General features: G+C 41.5%; 5 protein-coding genes across 8 annotated transcripts in view; 3 read left to right on the forward strand and 2 right to left on the reverse strand.

Moving 5' to 3' along the window:
• The window catches only part of LOC108069072 (uncharacterized), a 116,707-nt gene extending 113,373 nt beyond the window's left edge, over window positions 1–3,334 (forward strand). The window contains exons 2-5 of the mRNA XM_017159021.3: window positions 2,384–2,540; window positions 2,599–2,684; window positions 2,915–3,071; window positions 3,139–3,334. Coding sequence (XP_017014510.3) covers window positions 2,387–2,540; window positions 2,599–2,684; window positions 2,915–3,071; window positions 3,139–3,257 — 516 coding nt within the window. The 5' untranslated portion in view covers window positions 2,384–2,386 and the 3' untranslated portion in view covers window positions 3,258–3,334. The remainder of the gene's footprint in view (window positions 1–2,383; window positions 2,541–2,598; window positions 2,685–2,914; window positions 3,072–3,138) is intronic.
• Window positions 1–20,853, reverse strand: part of Phb2 (prohibitin 2) — a 155,106-nt gene that overhangs the window by 132,033 nt on the left and 2,220 nt on the right. For 2 of the 3 annotated variants that reach the window (XM_017158973.3, XM_017158974.3), the window contains exon 7: window positions 20,203–20,446. In XM_017158973.3, the coding sequence (XP_017014462.2) occupies window positions 20,322–20,446 (125 nt within the window). In that variant the 3' untranslated portion in view covers window positions 20,203–20,321. Of the gene's footprint in view, window positions 1–20,202; window positions 20,447–20,853 lie in introns of those variants that run through there. The other variant, XM_070213341.1, reaches the window with a different exon arrangement.
• LOC108069071 (uncharacterized) lies at window positions 364–1,637 on the forward strand. Its single transcript, XM_017159020.2, has 4 exons — window positions 364–641; window positions 709–794; window positions 909–1,065; window positions 1,263–1,637. Exons 1-4 carry the CDS (start codon window positions 458–460, stop codon window positions 1,394–1,396), a joined length of 561 nt encoding a protein of 186 aa, XP_017014509.1. The 5' UTR covers window positions 364–457; the 3' UTR covers window positions 1,397–1,637.
• Window positions 6,568–9,331, reverse strand: LOC108069016 (uncharacterized). 2 transcript variants are annotated; one of them, XM_017158919.3, is made up of 3 exons: window positions 8,960–9,331; window positions 7,496–7,978; window positions 6,568–6,982 (listed from the first exon to the last, which is right to left on the reverse strand). In XM_017158919.3, the coding sequence occupies exons 1-3, from the start codon at window positions 9,012–9,014 to the stop codon at window positions 6,660–6,662; spliced, it is 861 nt and encodes a 286-aa protein (XP_017014408.2). In that variant the 5' UTR covers window positions 9,015–9,331; the 3' UTR covers window positions 6,568–6,659. The 2 variants fall into 2 exon arrangements, with proteins under 2 accessions (XP_017014408.2, XP_017014407.2); XM_017158918.3 differs by having other exon boundaries at window positions 6,568–6,985.
• LOC108069042 (kelch-like protein 17) lies at window positions 10,787–20,258 on the forward strand. The gene is made up of 6 exons (XM_017158972.3): window positions 10,787–10,999; window positions 14,512–14,706; window positions 15,119–15,302; window positions 16,044–16,140; window positions 17,501–18,833; window positions 19,329–20,258. Exons 2-6 carry the CDS (start codon window positions 14,681–14,683, stop codon window positions 19,540–19,542), a joined length of 1,854 nt encoding a protein of 617 aa, XP_017014461.1. The 5' UTR covers window positions 10,787–10,999; window positions 14,512–14,680; the 3' UTR covers window positions 19,543–20,258.

The following is a 20,853-nucleotide window of genomic DNA, read 5'->3' on the forward strand; positions in this document are numbered from 1 at the left end:
TTACTCTACGAGTAACGGCTATAAAAATATACAATATAATGAATATATATATTTTTTAATTTATTCTTGAAATTTAAGTTGTTGAAATAAATATATAAATACATAATATTTACTACTTTATAATAGAAAGCTTAGAAATAAACTTTAATTGCTTATATGCTAGCTGTAAAAATAAATAAATAACATGTGCATATTTTTATGGAAACGTTAAAGAGAATATAAAGTAAAACATCTTAAAATAATTTAACCAAGTAACGTTAGCCAGTCACATGCAATGCAGGTGAACCAGTCACAGTTTTACTGCGTCCACTAGTTCCATCGATCTGGCAAGGCCATTCCAACGAAAGCTTTCAATGAATTGCGACTGATTGCATTTTCACTGCGCCGGTAAACCAAGAAGGTTTTGTTTTCTATATTCTCCGCAATCGCAAAGACAAAGTATTAAATTCCAGCAAAAATGTTGACCTCCGTTTTTTGCATGCGGCTTAACACTTACGGTGTTGTTATTGGGTGGCTGGGAGTGATTTTCTCCTTTTTGGCCACGATCCTGTTGTCCGTGGCTTTGGGATTCGTAGATAAAATTGCGCAGCAGATCGTCGACACTGAAAAAAATGACATGACCGTCAGCGATGTTCGCAATGGTAAGGGTTAATCATTAAGTGCACCCACAAGACAATATTAATGCTACCTTGTTTATCTATTCTGCAGTGCTTATCATACTTTTCAGTATCTACCTGGCTCTTAAAGTGATTAATCTTCTGGCCTCGGCCATGCTGGTCGTGGGTACCGTTAAGGTAAGCCGTTATTTGATCTCAAAACCACGTATTACAGAGTTAGGCATTTGTATTAGGAACTAGCCAGACGGTGATTTTAAAGGGAGTTCTATAGCAATGTCTTGTATTTTTCAGGAACGTCATCTGCTCCTGCTTCCCTGGCTGATTAACAACGGTGTGATCCTGGCCCTTTCTATCGTCACACATATTGGACTCTGGGCCCAGGTCATCGGATCCGCGATGCCCTTCATGAGCGCCCTACCCATTTTATTGATCTCGGTGTCTGTTCTCCGTAAGTTTTTCAGTGACTCATTCTCTTGTATACCACATGTATTGATATACATATATATACAAAGAACTGATTCTGAAAATGTGTATACACATTAATTGTTGTGAAATTGTGAATCCCTTATCGCGCGGGGCTGTGTGATCTTACTGTAATTACCATCGGACACGCCGAGCTGATTGTTCTCCATTTGCTCATTTCAGTGCTCAGCTGGTATCTGTACTACGGGATCTACTCGCTCTTCAAGCAGATCCAGGCCTCCAGTGATCTGCAGCGCCCGCTTATCCCGCCGGTATCCCAGCAGACCAACTCCTATCCCAGCTACACCAAGATATAAGCTGTTAAGGTGTCCTGGACGGCGTCGAATACTTTTCGAATCCTTTCAATGCAGCTTCCTTAATTAACCCCATTCTTCATTGCTAGTAACATTATAATTAGGTACTATGCAGCAGAGAAGGAATATTATGTACACCCTATATATTTACTTACACGCGTCTCTATTTTTATCTATTTGAACGAAATTGCCAAAATTCGATTTTCCTATTGGCTCTGAAAATATATTTTGTATACACACATGATATACCTATCATTTATTCAGGTGGTGGTGTTCAGGTGGATTTCAATCTGAAAGTGTGATTCCCCACTTTCAAAAAAAGTTACTAGCCCAAGTAAAAAAAGCAAAATAAACTAAAGCAAAGAGTCAAAAGCAAAAGCTCCAGAGAAAAGGTATTGAAGAAATGTATTTATTAAAAGCTTTTATAATCGTATTTATTTTGATCATTTTGTACTTCTAAAGGATACCTTATAGCTTCCATAGGAACGATCGAATAAAAGTGACAAAATGAAGGTGTTAGAGCTATGTTTTGAAGAAAAATATTATATATAAAACATATTAATATAAAACATTTTGTCTATTTTTTAGTAAATAACCATTTTACACCAATTTTACTCTGAGATAGATATTTTGTAAATATCTTTTCAAGAAGAGGAGTAAATCTTTTTATATACATATTTGGTATTTTCATTAATGCGTTCAACCCATTCATAAGCAATCGCTTAAGAGAGGTTTAAAAGTATTTCTCTATTGTCTTGATCAAATATTTGTATGGTTTTCTGGGCTACGTTCCCTAATCTTTTTTTGGGGACCCAAGAATATCTCTACGGCTTCCGCTTACATTTGAAGCTCTCAAATAATCGTTTCCACGCCGGATAGGAGAAAAACTTTAGTTGAAACTGACAAAATTCAAGATTTATTAGTTTCGCGTTGACAGCGGGCTGGGAAGGTCTTGTTTTTTTTGTCCAATTTACAAGAAGCGGATATACGAACATGTTGACCAATGTGTGCTGCATGCGGCTGAACACCTACGGTTCGGTTATTAGTTGGTTAAGCATCATTATGTCGTTCTTGGGCACCGTAGTTTTTTCGGTGCTCATCGCCCATAACATTTTCGATTTTGTACCAATTAAAATCCTTAAAGCTGGTAAGAATTAAAAAGCAGTTCAGTCCAGAGATCAATTCTATATTTCCGTGTTTTTCAGTGCTTGTAGCCGCCCTTTATGTTTTCTGGACCCTGTTGGTGGTCAACAATGTGGCATCGATCATGTTGGCCGTAGGCACCATCAAGGTAAGTTATTATTTGTGAACGGAAGGTTTAAGCTGATCCTTCAACTTAAAATATAGTGGTGCTAATTAAAATACTTAAAAGTGATTCATAGAATTCGGAGTGGAATTTGGAAAATCAAATGTAAAAATCCGGCTTTATTAAAGTACCAAATTTAAAGAAATAAAATATTTTTAATAATTAACTAAGTTGTCAGTGGAATAAATAATAATATGGGAATATTTTATTTTCAGAAAAACCATCTGCTCATACTTCCATGGCTGATAAACAATGGACTTCTCCTGGCCTCCTTCACTTTCATCTGTATTGCAATATGGACTTCTCTTGCTATCCACCATGAGTCGTTAAAACTTATCCTGATAATGTTTCTGGTCTTTGCGGCAATTCTTGGTTGGTCTCCCTTAATACAATCATATCACTCATTCAATGCTGATTGTGTTATATCTCATCATTTTAGTGCTCAGCTGGTATCTGTACTACGGGATGTATTCGCTATTCAAAACTTTCCAGGCTCAAAGGGAATCCCATACAGCTGTCCATTTTGAAAGCGCTCTACCTAAATATCACGAATATTAATGTTGTTATAACAAAAATATCCATTAATTAAGACGGCAATTATTTTTAAAATATCCTCTTAAAAAATCGTATTCTGTAATTCAATATAACCACATATATTTTAATCAAAAAATGGTAAAATCAATAAATTCTACATTAAAAAGTGTGCAACCGAAAATTGTTGTTTGACTTTACTGAACTGTAATGGTTTGACGAAATGCTTTATGCTATTTAAGTAAAGTACAATTAACAGTGGTAATTAAGTAAATTAAAGGCTTTTTAATCATTTCCGACCTATGGGTTTTGGAACACTAGAAAGATTTACAAGCTTTTCTTATAATTATTATTTACTTAACTGGAATCAAGTCCAGCTTTAAAATGAGCAATCACTTTTTTCGGGGCGCCTTGGTAAGTTCGGAACGAAAACATATACAAAAGATAAAGATAAGGCGACGTTCCACACAAAGTTTAACCCGCACAGCGAGGCTTATAAGTAAGTAACTCTCTGATATCAAGACCATTTTCTGTGTTCTTCTTATCTTTTCTTCAGACACATTTTAGGCAATCGCATATATTATGGCTGTTTTAAAAATCGATTCCACACCAAATAGAATAATAATTATAGTAAAAATTGGTAAAATTCCAGATTAATTAGCTTTGCGTTGGCAACGGGCCAAGAAAGTCTTGTTATTTTTGTAATTGTAAGCAAGACGGATCCGAATACTGGAAAAATGTTGACCACCTTGTGTTGCATGCGGCTTGATACTAACGGGGCAATTGTTAGTTGGTTTAGCGTCATTTTCTCCTTCCTAGGCACTTTAATGTGTTCCGTGGCCATTTCTGTAGACGTTTTCAATTTGGTCAATATTAAAATACCTAAATTTGGTAAGATTTAAAAAAGGTTTGCTAGCAAATATATCAATTATTCTGCGTCTTTCAGTACTTGTTGCAATCCTTTATGTTTTTTGACTCTGTTAGTAGTCAATGTTGTGTCATCGGTCATGCTGGCCGTAGGTAACATTAAGGTAAGTTATTGGCTGTAAGCCTAGCCTAATATTTTGAGGTATAATAAAAAGGAAAGGTTTATCCGTAACCCTTGAATCAATTGGTGCAGATAAAAATAAAAAAATTGGTTCATAAAATTCTTAGAGGAATGTGAAAAAGTATATGTTAAATTCCGGCTTCACTTTATTAGGCCATTTAGAATGGCTATGAAGTGAGTTGGTTTAATAATTCACAAATCTTTTTAAACTATTTTACCTTCTTTGTAGTTTAGTGAACCCTATCTATATACCTAAGAACTTAATATTTTTAGAAACACCCCCTTTTCATGCTTCCGTGGCTGATGAAGAATGAGTTGCTCCTGGCCTTCTTGACTTTCATTTTCATTGCAATATGGACTTGTCTTGCTGTATACGACGAGTCGTACAAACTTATCCTGATAATATTCCTTATCTTCGCCATTCTTGGTAAGTCTTACTTTAAACCTACATAATATGATCAAATCAATATTACTATCGCATTAGTAGCTTATTATGCTATACTTAATCGTTTCAGTGGTCGGCTGGTACTATGGGTATTTGCAAGAATATCCAGGCCCACAGGGAATCCCAAACATCTGTCAGCTTTGAAAGCGCTATTGTAAAACTATCCTGTAATTAAGTCGCCAATTACTTTAAAAATATTATGCTAAAATACTGTTTCCACATCACCGAACTTTTTCGCTTTTCCTATTCACAACGACAAAATAAGAACTTCATTTAAAGGGGTAGTTCACCAGTTTCCAGCTGACGAAAAATTGTTATAAAACAGTATCATTAACGGAGAAAAATAGTATCTAACTTTTTATTTATTTATGCTGCGTGAAAGTTTGCTATACATTATGAAAATTTTTTTTCAAAACCTATTATAATGACAAATATTTTCTTAATCTTTGCTTCCAAATACATAACGGCTATCTTTTCAGCTTCCGCATAAATTTGAAATTTGGAACCAGACTTAGCTAATTTTTAAAATGTTACTTTAGTTTTGAGTTGCCAGCGGACTTAAGAGGACTTGTTCCTCTCGTCAAATATACCCAAGGAAGAACTCGAATCCTTCAAAAATGTTGACCAGCGTATTTAACATGCGTCTTAATACCTACGGCATAGTTACTAGTTGGTTAGGCGGTATTGTATCTATCGTGGGCATAGTTTTGTTTTCGGTGGTACTCTCCTCAGACGCTATCAATGATATTCCTTCTGAGGCAAGAGCTGGTAGGATTAATAATAATACTGCACCTCCTAGTCAAACAACTTACGATTCTGTGATTTTCAGCAAGTAAAGTTAGCCTGTATTTTTTGTTGGCTCTACTAGGAATCAACACAATGGCATCGGTTTTGCTGGCCGTGGGTACCTTGAAGGTAAGTTTTGATCTGTTAAAGGAAGGTATTACAGATCTATAGACTTGAATTGTAATTAAAAAATACTCAAGAGGTGTTACCCATTTGACAAATACGCCACAATATAATACACATCTTAAAGAGATTTCTTTAAATTGTAAATCGGTTTCTCAGTTAGTTCATAAGGCTTAAAGTAATCAAATTTATATTTTCAGAAACAACATATGTACATTGTTCCGTGGCTAATGAACAATGGCTTGGTCATGGTCTTCTTAACTTTCTTGTATGTTCTAACATGGGTATTCCTCTTTAAATTTGAGGTTGACTGGGAGAATATACTTCTAACCGTCTCGATCTACACTGTCATACTTGGTGAGTCATACATAAACCACACTGAATTATTTTCGTACCCAATTCTGATTGAGCTCCATTTGTTCGTTTCAGTGCTCGGCTGGTATCTGTACTACGGGATCTACTCGCTATTTAAGCAGATCCAGGCCTATAGGGAGGGCAATGGGTTTGTCTGATTGGAAAGAGCTAAGCCCAAATATAACCCGATAATAATGTTGGTATAGAAAAACGCGATGGAAGGAGTCACCAGTAGCTTTGTTAAGCAATTTTGAAATTGGTGGGATTATACATATTTATGTAAAACACAAGCGTCTACCCAACTGTACTATTTGAACTTTATAAATAACTTCTTAAATAACTTTCAGATTTGTAACATTTTAGTTAAGAGCATACTAACACTTTTTTAACAAATATATCCTTTTAATCTATGAGAAATGGAGATTTCAAATATTTTGCTAAGAACTCCTTTTGTATTGTCCTTTTTTGTGGTCCTTTTTGTGAACCTTATACATACCTTTCCCTGGAAATGAAATAAACTTTTTGCATTTTTGATCTGATAGATTCAAATATATTTTCTACACACACAGAGGGCGTATAATTTAAACCTTGCTGGGGCGGCGTTCGTTGCAGCTACTTAGTTACCTACTGATAGATGTTGGCTTTTAATTCCATGATTCCCAGGGACTCACTGTCATTTTCCCAGGCCCAACCACATGTAGCTGGGGTCTATGAACTGGGATCCGCGATATCCCTGCGGATTGCGCGACACCAGCGATCGGATCTTCTGGGAGGGTCTGTAGCTTCGCAGGGCGTGCAGGAGCTTCGATGTCTTCCGGTCGTGCTCCTGCTGCTGGGCGGGATCATCCGGAGCGTCGGGCGGCATTGGCGGCAGGTGCAGGGGGTGCGGGTGCTTCCCCTCCAGCATTCGCGTTTCCGACTCGCCCAGCTGCGACTGCTCTGCGAAGCGCAGGTTCGCCTCCAGTTGGTTGAAGAAGCCGCCCAGATTGGTCATGGCTCCTAGAAGAATGAGTAAATCTCACTAACAATGGTGTGTTTCAAACACAACTGCATAACATTCCTAGATGCTTTTAAAAACGCTTCTTGAATCTTTAAAACCGTATTCTTTACAGTTAAGAGTGGTATACAAAAATGGTTTTATTTTAAATAAAATATTTAAAGGATGAATCCAATTATTTGCGACTTAGCTAGGACCCTAATTAAGAAATATATAAAAAAATATTTTACTGCTGCTTTTTGGTTGTTTGAAAAATGCTTCCGGTTATGACTAATCACGTGGAAATTCCCAATCAGTCAATGCAGAAGCAATATTTTTTCTTTTGTGTTTTTGCCAAGCATGATAACAATTAAAATTCCCAGCCTTTTTTTCTAAGTGAAATTAGTTTTTAACTAGATTTAAAAGAATTTCAAAAATGTGGTGTGTCAACATTATTGCATTAAAGGATACAGTAAAGCTAACTAGCAATGAATCTTCATTGATTTGTGGCCCAAGTCCCAGTTCGTACTCACCAGCACTGATTGAGGGCATATAGCGAAGCGAATCCGGCAGATTTTTGCGTTTCCATTGCAAGTTGTAGGCGTAATCGTCGTTATCGGGTGGCCACTTGGGGGGTGCCCTTTTGGCCTTGACCTCCTCAGCTGGCGGAGATTGCCACTTGTGCTGCACCTGCAGCTGCTTGAGGTGCTGAAGGTGCCACTGGCGACCAAACAACTCCGGATACGGGGAGAAATAGTTATCTCCGAATTGTTTGTCCATTTCCGCGCCTTTCGCTTTCGGCAGGGGATTTCCGCTATCAACACGGTAAAGGTCGTCAAAAGCCCGTGACGTCGGCGGCGGTATAGAGTCGCTGTCCCCGTTCCCGTTCCCATTGAAGTCCCAGTCCGGATCCAACTCCCAGTCCCGCTGCCACTCCGCCGGAATTTGGCGGTCACCACCAGTTGATGTCGCTATTGCCACCTGTGCTCCGCCGAAGGGTGCGTTTCGCAGTGGAGCTGTCGGTGGAAATACATATCGGCATAAGGGCCCATTAATTGTGTGCTCCCTCAGGATTTCGGGTTAGTCACAGAAGAACAAACAGGGTTGGCTTTCCCCAAAAACGGCATGACATCCAATTTCCGCTCCCGCCCTAAAGATTTTAATTAGTGATAGGCGCAATGACTGCTAATAAAAGGTCAACTTTCAATTTGAAACAAGTGCCGAGAAATGAGTAATGGCCGAAAATGTGAGATAGTTGGCCTGAGGTTACCGCATGGAATCTATATTAGGATCTATAGTAAAGGATGAAAGCGTGTCTTGTAATATGAATAATTAAGAGAAAACTATATATTCTTTTTTGGAAATATATCAAACTGATTTATTTACTCTAGGATAGCTTGTATTTATTTTCAACTGTTAGACATTAAAATTAATCAACGCAGTTTCTTCGCGCAGTGTAAAATCGATATAAATAAAAATATGCACATATTCTTTATACGTATTTTAAAAATCGACTATCGACTATCACATACCCTTTACTCAGCCAAATTAAGTGCGACCGAGATGGGTTCATAAATGCAGTAAAGCGACTGCTTGCACTGCTTGAATTTTATTATTTGGTCATAACTGTTTAATAAATAATCCGATTTAAAAAAATGTCATCTATATTTCAAAATGTATTATTAAGGACAAATATTGCGTTTGTACTTTTTTAAAGATGTGGGCGCTAGACACACGACAATACTTTCCCTTTAGTATTATTCACATATGAAGGATAGATATTATACAAACTTCGTTTTGCTAAGCTCTTTCACTTTTTTATTTGATTAAAGATCCTATTAAGATAAATTATTTAATTCCTTTAAAAATCAAATTTTCCTAAAAGTTCTTTACAAAATTTGGTGAGAGGTAAAAACCTTGGAATTTGTGCTCCAAAAGCATACATTTTTGAATATCGTTAGGGACCAAATTCTAGACCACTCCATTTACCAACTTACCTGCAAAGAGCAAGACCATCAGCAGAATCCGTCGCCGCATCAGCAGGCGCGACATTATGAGGCTGGTTTTTCGTGGGTCGTCTTCGGGGTGCTGTTACATTTTACGGACACACCACCGCTAAATAGTTTGCAAACACATCTCAACCGATTGGCGGAATTTCAAAGAAGATAGCTGCTCCCACGGCGGAGATCGAATTCCACGGCGGAGGACTGACGACTGACGGCCAAGTCGCTCGCTCCTCGCGCTTTTATAGCTCCTCGCGGGCTGCGAACCAAACCCAACTCCACGGGAATCCTTTCGGCCACCGCGCCAGCACCTGTTGCCCGACGACAGGACGACAGGTCGTCAGGACGGTGATAAAGGACACTGGGGACATGCGCACCAGCCGGATGGACGTATCACCTTTGCTTGGTTTTTGAAGTGCGACTTGAGCTTCGGCAATTTTCTAATATAAGTATGCACGGAAATGGCAAATAGCATTGGCAATTGGGAGTCGAGTGTCCAAGTGCCGCTCTGGATGGGATTCCGTTCCACCGTTCGGGGCCAATAAGGCTCAGGTGTGCCAAAGGACCCGTTTTGTGCAATTATCCTGTCATATTGCGCAATTTTCCCAGCAACCGATATTGCTCCAGGTGTAAGCCGCTCTTGCCTCATCCTTTATTCCCTCAAAGACATCCATCCGACTATGACTATCCCAGTATCCCAGCATCCGGCTGACATGACGTCAAAGGCTTTGCTCCTGAGTTTGGCCACCGTATTAGCATAATTGGGTCAGTGGCTGGCGTCGGTGGCTTTGAGCGGCCATTGTGAGCCGTGCATCCATTTATCCATCCAGGAGCTGCACCACCACCTTCGGTCTGGGCCGCCGCTCCACGCTCCTCGCTCCTAATTGGATTTGCATGCAGCTTCTTTGTGGCACGCTGGGCGCGCTAATGGTCCGGAGGTTTGGTTTGCTTTGGTGGCCCCCAATGCTCCTTTGGGCCACAGGACAAGGACGGGAGAACTAGTGGCCCAGTGGCCATTGGCCGGCGAACGCCAAGTTTGCCTCCACAGCGTTTAAAAAACTTTCAAGCACAAACTGTTTGTTAATTAAGCTTCAATTACAAGTTAGCCCAAGTCAACTCACGGCGCATCTACATTTGTTTAAGTTATTTGCATTGGCAAAGTTTAAAAATTTAAATCAATTTAGTGCGCAGTTTAAAATCACAAATAGTGTTCAAAATTACTTTTAAATGAATAGAAGTATACTTATAAGCACCAAAATCTATGTTAGCTTTTCATAAAACATTAAACCCCATTTAATCATTTAGTTTTCAGGTAAGTTAATGGCCGCAGCCTAAGTCAACACAAGAGTCTGTAATTGTGGCTTTATTTGGTGGCTAGACTGTTGATACCTGAAAAAGTGACAACAAATAAAAAAAAAGAGAGAATTTTGAGAATTACTATAAGTAATCGGAATATATAGGGTCCTAACTGACCGGGTCCTAATTTAACCGTGTTCCGAACGAAATAGTCTGAAGAGATTATAAAAATCTCTCTTATATCTAAACATTACAATAAAATAATATGTTTAAATATAGTGACTTTCAGATTTTAAATAAATACTTTTCAGGTATTCCCTTCACATTAATTTGTAGAAATAAAATTCGTATAAATTATAATAACTATTAAATTTTGAGTGTAGTCTCTACAGAGGCTTAAAAAGTCGTTGGGGACTGCGAGCTTTTCTAGCGTTCCGAAACCCAAGCGTTCCGCTCCACAGAAAGCTTTGGGGTTTCGGTTTTTGGATCCAAGTGGATTTTCGCTCAGTCGCTCTTTAGATTTCGTGCCGCGAAGTAGCCGTTAGCACAGCACAGTTATTGTTGCCGTTGCGACCAAATAATTGGCTTCACAGCAGTTGAAATTCGTAGTGAAAAGTGAACTCCACCTGGAAAAGGACTCGCCAAAGAGCCACCAAAGAATTCAAGTGCAATTAGGAATAAAGACTCCTGAGGGAAAAGGAGCAAACAAGGAAAGACCCAAATCATTTTTGGGATAAGGTGCGGCGACTTTTTATTTTTTCGTTTTTATTGGTTGGGAGGAAGTGGAGGGTGTGCACATGCCGTTGCATCCTGTTAACTCCTTTTTGGCCACCCCATGGAGTTTTTCACCAGCCAGTGCGCCGGCGCCATGGGGAAAAACGGCTGTTTTTCGTATTTCCCGCGCTGCCAGCAGGTTGTCGACCCGGCCCAAACCCCAAACCCAGACCGAAAATCAGAAATGCCGGCTGCCACAATCACTTTCCTTCAGTGCGTCGCATTTCCCAGCCCTTATGCCATTTTCTAGTTCCGTTTTCCCGTCCCCCTTATGTGTAACATCTGGATTACCAAATAGACCAATCTGTCGGCTTACGCCGCGTATACTTAATGATGACTGCCCATTGCTTTGCTGTCTGTTTACTTGGCCCACATCCAGTTGTAACCCTCAGCCATATTCGGAGGTGGGAATCTTTTTACCAAGCACGCACTGGCACTTGATTTTCAATTTGGGCGCGGGCGTCTTCAAGAGTCTCTTGTTCTTTTCGCTAAAACCGAAAAAATGTGCTAAACATTTTGGGAACTCTTTTGGGGATGACGAATTTTGAGTTCTCTACAGATTGTTATATGAAGTTATTAAGGGTATATACAAAGAAAAAAATATTAGAGATACTATCTCATTCTGTTCTTTCAAAAGTCTTAATAAAACAATGACTTATTATATAATATCTACAATTGTTATAAATTGTTATAAATTTAAAATTTAAAAATAAGCATTTGGTGAATGACGAATTTAGCCAGCAGTTAAGACAAAAAACAATAGCTTATGGAAACCATCAGCTTGATTTGTTCGCCACCCTTAACATTGTATTTAAATCGCTTAAGATTTCAGTGACAATCGAATTTCTGGGAAATATTTTTCGGAATATCTGACCTACAGAGAAGCTGACTGAAAAGTACCCATTTCAAAGTTCGGCTTCATCAGACGGGCAATCATTTGGAAATACCACCGTTCACCCCGTTAAGTTAGCTCCTATAATTTGCATCTTATTCACTGATTTTTAGCTGTAACTAACGCTGAGTCTGACGCTCGATTTCCGCTCGATTGCCGAAGCAGTTAACCTTGGGGGTCGCAGAATATTGCATTGCACCAGCAGCAACAATAGCGGGTTAATCATCAATGAGGCGTGCAAGAAGCATGCTTAAGGCCTTCGGATTTTGCATTGTGATTTTTGCTGTCCAACTCACGTGGAGGTGGAGCATAGGTACATTTGTACGTATGGGGGGCCAACAACAATTGGGCGAGTAGACTACAACCGGTTCAATGTTTGCACAATATTCTCTGTAGCTCCGTGTGTTTTGGGTTCTTATATTTGTTTTTATTTTCGCTCCGCTGTTCTGCTCTGTCGCCAAAAGCATTAAATATTACTGAATGAGTGCGGCTCTGGCCGTCGGTTTACCCACATTTCGGGCTCTACGTGCGGAGCATGCTGGCTTGTTAATTTGAATTTCACACTCGAAACTCTCGCTGCGACCACCAGATGTTGCTAGGGACCAGCTTCCCGCTCCCTCTCCAAGTCTCCTCTTTGATAATCATATTTTTAGTAAAGTTTGTTTTATATATTAAGAGCCACCCTTGCTTGTTGACTCAGCGAACCCCAACTCATCGCACACCTGAAGGTCAGCGAGAGTTACACCTTTGCTAAAACCCGCTTCCTGCTCCACCTTTCCCACTTCCGGTTCCTGAACCTTCGCCTCCTCCTCCCCCATCCCCTTTTTGTTTGGCGTTGCGTGTGTGTTAGACATGATTGCCCCTTTAAGTACACAGAAGGAAAAAAGTATAATTAATAAATTAATTATACCAATTGTATTTAAAATTAAATTTTATCAACTGAGCAAAACTATTAAACAAAACGGAATTAAATATAAATAATTTAATTTTAATTATTCGAAAGAAGTTGATATCTCATCTTTCAAAAGATATAAAAAATTGTAATATCTGCGATTTTTCTCTTTATTTTTCTTCTTTAAAGTATTCTATCTTCTTACTATTGAAAATATTAATTTCTGGTTTATCATCTGTACAATATTTCTATTGTACTTGGCGATACAGATTGCTATTTTCAACTCTTTGCCTCTGTGCATAAATGAGCTCAACTAACTGGTGAATAAAGTTCACATTTAGCATAATTTCATTGTTTTTTGTTGGCCACAAGCAACCGTTAGTCGTGTTAGCTTTGTTACTGAGACAACCGCACCGCATTCTGACCCTGGCTGGGTGCCTTTAATTACTCATACGCCGAGTGTGACGAAGAGTGCTGACCCCGCCCAAAAGTGAGGACCGAAAAGGGGCGACTGGCTGCAGAATGCACCACGAATTGAGGGCTGTCCCACGATGGAAACTGGCCTGCTTTTGATTTGGCAGGGCAGTAAACATTTAGCCTAATGGGGCTTCTTTTCCAGGGAGGGTAAGGGGGGTTTTAGTCGGCGTTTTTAGGGGGGTGCCGAGCAGCCGGCGGACATTGCCCTCCAGCACAATTGCGCCCTCAAGCATGGCAGGCCGCCTCGCTGGCTGTTGCTCAGTTAAAACTAAAAAACACAAACTGAAATTGTCGTTAATTCGTTTTGTGTGCAAAGTGAAATTTTGTATGTTTTAAGCGGCGGCTGCTGGTAATGTTGCTACTGCTTTTTCGTTGGCTTGTTTTGTTAATGCAGCGATAAATTCGTGACGTTAAATTCACAAACATGTGCCAGAGACACGTTTTGTTGACCCCAAAGAGAACTTTCCCAGTGTGATATGAAAGCTCCCTTCACTGTGAAAAAATAGGTGGTGGTTACAAAAAATACCCCTATTGTAATATAAACCTTAAATAATAAAACCTTATCATCATATTAATGCCAAATAAGAAAATATAACGAAACTCCAAGAAAGAAAATGATCTACTAAATTCAACGTTAATCTTTTTTATTTATACCTACATTTTTAAATTTATCAAGGTCATTGAACGCCTAAAGTATCTGACGTCTAAAAAAAGATAAAAACATTTCGAAATTAACATTTTCGGATTATCATATTAATATTTATAACTGACAGACGTGAATGCTTTTCTTATAAGTATATTCAACTTCAATATTATGTTTCCTTGTGTACATAAATCTCTTTGCTTTTTTTTGCTGGCAAACAGTAAAATTGACAAAATGCGCAAGTTGCATGCGACAAGCAATTTGGCGAGGCAACATCCTGCCCCATTTCCTAGGTCCTTCAAATGCTCCCACCCATATCCACTCCACATCCTGACATCAACAATCCTTGGCTGCCGCTATGAACAATGGTTAAGGCGGTGGAGGAGGCACTTAACCCAGTTTTTAGTTTCATTCAGATGCTTCCTTCACTTTGACATGCCAAAAAGCCCGAATGATATCATGTCAAGCCAACCATCCCTCTATCCGTGTGACCCAAATTCTGAGCCATTCTATTCCATGCGGGTGGCCACAACAATTGTCCCAGGTATTGATTTTTGCTCCCTCCATTTTAGCTGAAGTTGCGAGCTGAACTGCCAATGAAAAGACTGAACTGAACTGAAGACATCAACCGAGGACCAAGACGAGGAAATGTTTTAGGAGCAGCAGCTGCAGCATTGCGATAAGGGAAGACCCGCACTAACCCCACATCATTAACATAAACATCGGCCAGACGAAGTCGCAATGTTTCTGCCAGTGAAATCAAATCAGTAAGTGCACTGGAAAAATAAATTGAATAAGAAATACTTTTTTCAGTGAGGTAGAAAAAACTTGTCTTCAGTCATTTTTTTAAAAATTGTTTTCATTTTTGGAAGGAAATATTAATTCCCTTAAAAATATGATTAGAAAAAGATATGTATAATATTTACTGTTCACCAAAGCCCCTTGAAATTCGAGTGGCGACTTGATGCTCCATTCAACCCCCAAAAATGAGAGCCCCACGACATAACATAACATAAACAGGAACATCGAGCATAAACAACCCCCGGCTTTACAGCAGAGGGAGGAGTGTTCCTGTTTCTGTTTTTGCCGACACGTTGTCGCCGGCATTATCATTATGTTTACCAGACTTGATTTTATGGAGGCGAGGATTTTCACGAGCTCATCAAATTCTCGTTGCAGTTCCGGCGAGGCCAGCGGGAACAACGAGGATGTCACCACCACCAGCAACAATTCCACACAAACGCCCAGCGATCTGAGCCCACCGGGACCCAATGAAGAGGTCCTTCCCCAGGCGCATCACCAGAATCCAGGCCACTGCATCGCCTCCTTCGCAGCCATTAACCAGATGAGGAACAATGCGCAGGTGAGCCTAAGACTTAGTTCGAAATATCTAAAACAAGATTTAGAAAAAGATTCGGCATTAATCTGTCTAGTTTTAAGCAAGTTATGGTCAGGGTCAGATCAATTGCTTTCGCTAAATTCAGCAAACCCATACCGTAGATCATATCATCTTGTAGCGAATATTCCGTCAATTGACACTTCTTGATATTGCCGTACTAATTGCATTAGGCGTGAACATAATTAAAATATTTATTTAGAATGGGCGCGTGATTGAGGTCGTCGCAAGTCCGAGTTTACGCTTGCCCACATGGCGCATACATAATGTCTTTCGTTCGTTTCTCTTTTATTTGGGCAGGCGGCAAAACATTAATTGCGCCTGAGTTCGAGACCGATACCGCCCTCCCTCTCAGAGTTCAGCTGGGTGAGGCTATTAGAGCAAATTGCCGATTTAGCCGCCCAGCGGGTGGAATGGATGAGTTGGCCTTAACCAGAAGCGAGCCATGATGTAAGCGACACTTTGCTATTTAAAAGTGCCTCCGGCATCGGGGGTCATTGACTGCGGTCACCCTGTCGAAAGTTATTGATGGAGGGCCCTTCTAAGGATTCATGATTGTGGGGAAGGAGTTCGGGATTTGGAGTGCAAATTGAGCACGTAGCCGGGTATTAATCGGATTTGTAAAGCGACACTTTGTCTGCCCCGTCAGGAGCTCCATGTCTCAACAGCCTGCCCTTCTCTACTCAAATTTCTCCTGCCCGTTTTCAGCTCTGCGATGTTCGCTTGGAGGTGGGCGGCGACACCATCAACGCCCATCGAGTGGTCCTGGCATCCGTATCGCCCTATTTCTATGCGATGTTCAACGGTGAGTACACTTGAAAGGCAGAAAAGCAATCCTTTTCCGGTATTGTAGGGTCTTAGAGATAGATATTGAACTATTTTGTTGTTCATGCTTAAGTCAAAGAAAGACAAATAACAAATACATATATAAATAAATAAATTACTCTAAAATAACTAAAACGTAGTCTAATTTACACTTTTTGAAATGGTTATAGATATGGGCACTTCGAAAAAAAAGTCCACCAAGCCAAAAACCTTGAAACTTGAATAAAACATATTTCCACATGATTTTGCCCCGATATTAGTTTCTAATTAGTTGGATACTGAGCTTAACTACAAATTTGGAGTATAGTTTGATTATTTTTATGACAAACTCCACCGATATACGCAAAAATCAGTTTTTGGCTATTTTTTTGTTATTTTTTGGACCTGTTTCTGTTGTTAATTTATCCTATAGGAATGCTAATATGTTACATGTTTCTGTACTGAATGCTTCATTCACATGCTTAACTATTAAGTTAAAAGCAAAACATCCAGCAATTGAGAGACAGAGGTAAAGAAATCCGCTTTACAAAACAGTCGGAAAAAATGTCCCGAGCGACATGTCCCGAGCGAATGTGGTTGAAACTGCATAAAAAAAACGGCAACGAATTTTTGAGTGAAACCAAAAGCATTTCACAGCGACATGTTTGAACAACATTCTAAAAAAAATCGCATTCAAATATTCCATCACAATTCGATAATTTCTGGTGTTGTATGAACTTCCCCGAAATCCACTTCTATTTTTGTCCCGAGCGAATACGGCAGTTTTTTACCGATATCTTAAAAACTAAAAGTGGTACAAAATCAAGATTTTTACCAAAAATAGAGCTTGGGAAGAGTGAAAAGAAAAGCCCATAATTAAAATTAAAATCCATTGTTTTACAATTTTTTTTTCAACTTTAAAGGTGTGCAAATGTCCCGAGCGACATTTTGGAAGTGCCCATATGTTTTTATATTTTATTTTTATAATATTGCAATGTTTATAAATTAATTAATTAAACAAATATAAATAATAAGGAAAATCTCTCTATGTACTTTGATCAATGATTATATATTTCGATAGGTTCAGAGCTTTATAGCATTCCTAAGCTTAAAATCTATTACATTTATGATATAGTTATTAATTAATTATATAGTTGACTAATTTTCGATCTTTCATTTTATTTTTATAATATTGCAATGTTTATAAATTAATTAATTAAACAAATAGAAATAGTGAGATAATCTTTCTATGTACTTTACTCAATGATCATATATTTAGATAGGCTCAGAACTTTATGGCATTCCTAAGCTTATTTATGATATAGTAAACTGATATGATACTTACCCCTCTAATATACCAGACGACATGCTGGAGCGCACTCAGGGATTGGTGCGCCTGCACGACGTGGACAGCTCGGCGCTGCGGCAGCTGATCGATTACACCTACACCGGCGAGATCACGATCACCGAGCAGAACGTCCAGGTGCTGCTGCCCGCCTCCGGGCTGCTCCAGATGCACTCCGTGCGGGATGCGTGCTGCAAGTTCCTGCTGCGCCAGCTGCATCCCTCCAACTGCCTGGGCATCCGCAGCTTCGCGGACGCCCACTCCTGCAAGGAGCTGCACACGCGATCCCACAAGTACGCCCTGCAGAACTTCCAGCAGGTGGTGGGCACCGAGGAGTTCCTGCTGCTGCCCTTCGAGGAGGTTCGCGAGCTGATCTCCAACAGCCAGCTGAACATTAGTTCCGAGGAGCGCGTCTTCGCCGCCGTTATTAACTGGGTGAAGCACGATCTGGCCACCCGGAGACTGCACATTGCCGAGCTGATGTCCAATGTCCGGCTGCCACTGGTCAGCCGGGACTTCCTCATGAGCTGCGTGGAAACGGAGACGCTCATGCGCGACGACTCCGAGTGCAAGGAGCTGCTGCTGGAGGCCATGAAGTACCACCTGCTGCCCGAGCAGCGCAGCATAATGGGCAGTCAGAGGACCCAGGAGCGTCGACCGGAGGGAATGAAGCCCTATGTTTTCGCGGTCGGCGGAGGCAGCCTGTTCGCCATCCACAACGAGTGCGAGGTGTACAATCCGCGCTCCAACTCCTGGAGTCCAGTGGCGCCCATGTTGTGGCGACGATCCCGTTCGGGAGTAACGTCCCTGCACAAGCAACTCTATGTGGTTGGGGGCTACGACGGCGTCAGCGATCTGGCCACGGCGGAGAGCTACAATCCGCTGACCAACAAGTGGAGCAACATCACCCCCATGGGCACGAAGCGCAGCTGCCTGGGCATCTGCTCCTACGACGCCTTGATCTACGTTTGCGGTGGCTACGATGGCGCCTCCTGCCTGAGCAGCATGGAGCGCTACGATCCGCTTACTGGGATTTGGAGCTCCTGTCCGGCGATGAGCACGAGGCGAAGGTATTGCCGGCTGGCCGTGCTGGAGAACTGCATCTACAGCCTGGGCGGCTTCGATTCCACCAACTACCAGTCGAGTGTGGAGCGGTTCGATCCGAGGATGGGTCGCTGGCAGCCGGTGCCCAGCATGACGGCCCGCCGGAGCAGCTGTGGAGTGGCCTCCACGGATGGACATCTGTACTGCATCGGCGGCAATGATGGCACCATGTGCATGTCCAGCGGAGAGCGGTTCAATCTGCGCCGGAACAGCTGGGAACCCATTGCAGCCATGCACTCGCGAAGGTATGTATAGAAATTTTTAATGTCCTACTCTCACCCGCCTATACGGTGCGCCTTGTGGTATTCAAGGTATACCAAAAGAACATTTTTGAAAAAATCCTGTTTTAGGGTCTGCGAATTGGCTTCAAAGTTTATCACCCATACGCACTGTTGCCTTCGTTTAAAAAGTTTTTCTAATCAAGGTGGCATAAATTTCAACAATTCAGTTGATCCTTTGCTTCCCATTTTTTACAAATTATTCCAACAAAATTCATAATTTCACAAGATAAGAAATGGGAGAATGATTTTTTTCGACCAAATTCGAACAGTTATACGTGTCGTATGAGTAATTATTATGAAAACTTTGAGGACGTTTCGCAGGGTCTATTTATTTTGAAAATATATTTTTTTGCTTTCTTTGATATACCATGTGAAGGGGAGATAATAGAATTTCATTTTTTTGGACCGCCCTAATGTACAAATAACCTTGCTTAATTATTTCCCTGGCCTTACTTGCAGATCCACCCATGAAGTGGTCGAGGTGGAGGGCGCCCTGTTCGCCCTGGGCGGCAACGATGGCAGCTCCTCGCTGAACTCCGTGGAGCGCTACGATCCGCGGTTGAACAAGTGGAGCGTGGTCAACGCCATGGTGGCCCGTCGCAGCTCCGTGGGCGCCGCTGTCCTGGACTGTTTCCATCTGGAGCGCGGACTGGTGCAGACGACGAACTTATGACCCTTGGCCAGCATCACGGAGTCCTTCGCCGCAGCCACAGTGAGCGGCAGTAGCAGTGGAGCCGTACCTCCATCGACGGGTGCGGGTGGAACCCTGACCGTTCCCAGTCGAGCGGAGGCGGCTGCCTTCACGGCCAACATCGCGCTGAGTAGTTCCGCTCCGTCGGCCAGTGCCACGCTGCGTCGCCATCGGCGGGACACTTCTGGGCTGGCCGAGAGCCGCAGGGCCAACAGCAACGCCAGCAGCAGCGGCAGTGAGAGCGGCAGCGGCAGCAGCAGCGGAACCAGTGGAGAAAAGCCTCCGGCGACGGCCTGATCCTGGTCCATGTCGCGTCGCTTCTAAGCGACCTTACAAATTAACACATTCATACAAAGCTAACCCCACGCGCCTAATGCAGGAATTTGATTGTTCGAGTTCGTTATGAATAGATTTAGGAATATTTATACGATTGGGAGGAGGCCGTTCGATTGCTCAACCAAGGATGCAGTCCCATAACACACACACACCTACATGTTTCTAGTCAAGATCTTTCACACACACACACAATAAATGGGAATGCCGCCGGGGGCGGAGGACACAACTCCTGAAGAAGCAACCTAATCTGCCTACAATTTACATACATAAACCTCTATACACTTAAATTATATACTGTATACACTCTTATGTACTATTCTTATGTATTTTATACACGCAATTAAAACGATAAGTCAGTGTTTCGTAGTCGACGTTCTGTTTTGTACTAGGATCTTGACAGGAAGCCCCCTCTTATGATCAGTGGATCACATCATCCGCTCGGCCATGCTGCTCGCCACCTTGCCCACGTTCTTCTCCTTCTCCGCCGGCTGGGCAACCTTCGAGGCCATTTTCCGGGCATCCAACCACTCCTTGGGCAGACCGGTGCCAACTGCAAAGATTGGGGGATTGGGATTAGTGGAGGGATCGCTGCTCGGGGCGCCGCTTCGTTTTTTCACGAATGTTTCCGGCCGGCAGGTGCGAGCTAAAAGTACAGAGCTAATTTACACAGGGACACAACGATCGTCAGACAGTTCTCAGTACGCATTTATTTTCAGTTTCCGTTTTACGTGACTCTCGATGATGGGACAAGGAAAGTTAAATGCTGGTGAGGCCATCCGCCCGCACTGGCCTCATTGGTCCACTGAAGAGCCGTGCCGTGCTCCGATCCTTGGCACCCGCCGAACGGATGTGGGATGAAGCTGCCGCCGGGTGGCAAGGTCTTCGCACTTGGCAGACAGTTCGTGAAAAAATGAAGCCGATGCGCCGCTTGGGGGTGGTTACAACTAAACGGTACTT

Source organism: Drosophila takahashii, chromosome 2R (assembly GCF_030179915.1).
Source record: "Drosophila takahashii strain IR98-3 E-12201 chromosome 2R, DtakHiC1v2, whole genome shotgun sequence".
NCBI classification, from domain to species: Eukaryota; Metazoa; Arthropoda; class Insecta; order Diptera; family Drosophilidae; genus Drosophila; species Drosophila takahashii.

What these genes read in the sequence shown, in the direction of transcription:
- LOC108069071 (XM_017159020.2), top strand. Translation starts at nt 458, where the DNA reads ATGTTGACCTCCGTTTTTTGCATGCGGCTTAACACTTACGGTGTTGTT. An exon ending in TGGTCGTGGGTACCGTTAAG is followed by an intron (nt 795 to 908) that starts GTAAGCCGTTAT and finishes TGTATTTTTCAG; the next exon opens with GAACGTCATCTGCTCCTGCT. An exon ending in GATCTCGGTGTCTGTTCTCC is followed by an intron (nt 1,066 to 1,262) that starts GTAAGTTTTTCA and finishes TGCTCATTTCAG; the next exon opens with TGCTCAGCTGGTATCTGTAC.
- LOC108069016 (XM_017158918.3), bottom strand. Translation starts at nt 9,014, where the DNA reads ATGTCGCGCCTGCTGATGCGGCGACGGATTCTGCTGATGGTCTTGCTC. An exon ending in GATGGTCTTGCTCTTTGCAG is followed by an intron (nt 7,979 to 8,959) that starts GTAAGTTGGTAA and finishes TTCCACCGACAG; the next exon opens with CTCCACTGCGAAACGCACCC. An exon ending in TATGCCCTCAATCAGTGCTG is followed by an intron (nt 6,986 to 7,495) that starts GTGAGTACGAAC and finishes TCATTCTTCTAG; the next exon opens with GAGCCATGACCAATCTGGGC.
- LOC108069042 (XM_017158972.3), top strand. Translation starts at nt 14,681, where the DNA reads ATGTTTCTGCCAGTGAAATCAAATCA. An exon ending in CTGCCAGTGAAATCAAATCA is followed by an intron (nt 14,707 to 15,118) that starts GTAAGTGCACTG and finishes TTCTCGTTGCAG; the next exon opens with TTCCGGCGAGGCCAGCGGGA. An exon ending in AGATGAGGAACAATGCGCAG is followed by an intron (nt 15,303 to 16,043) that starts GTGAGCCTAAGA and finishes GCCCGTTTTCAG; the next exon opens with CTCTGCGATGTTCGCTTGGA.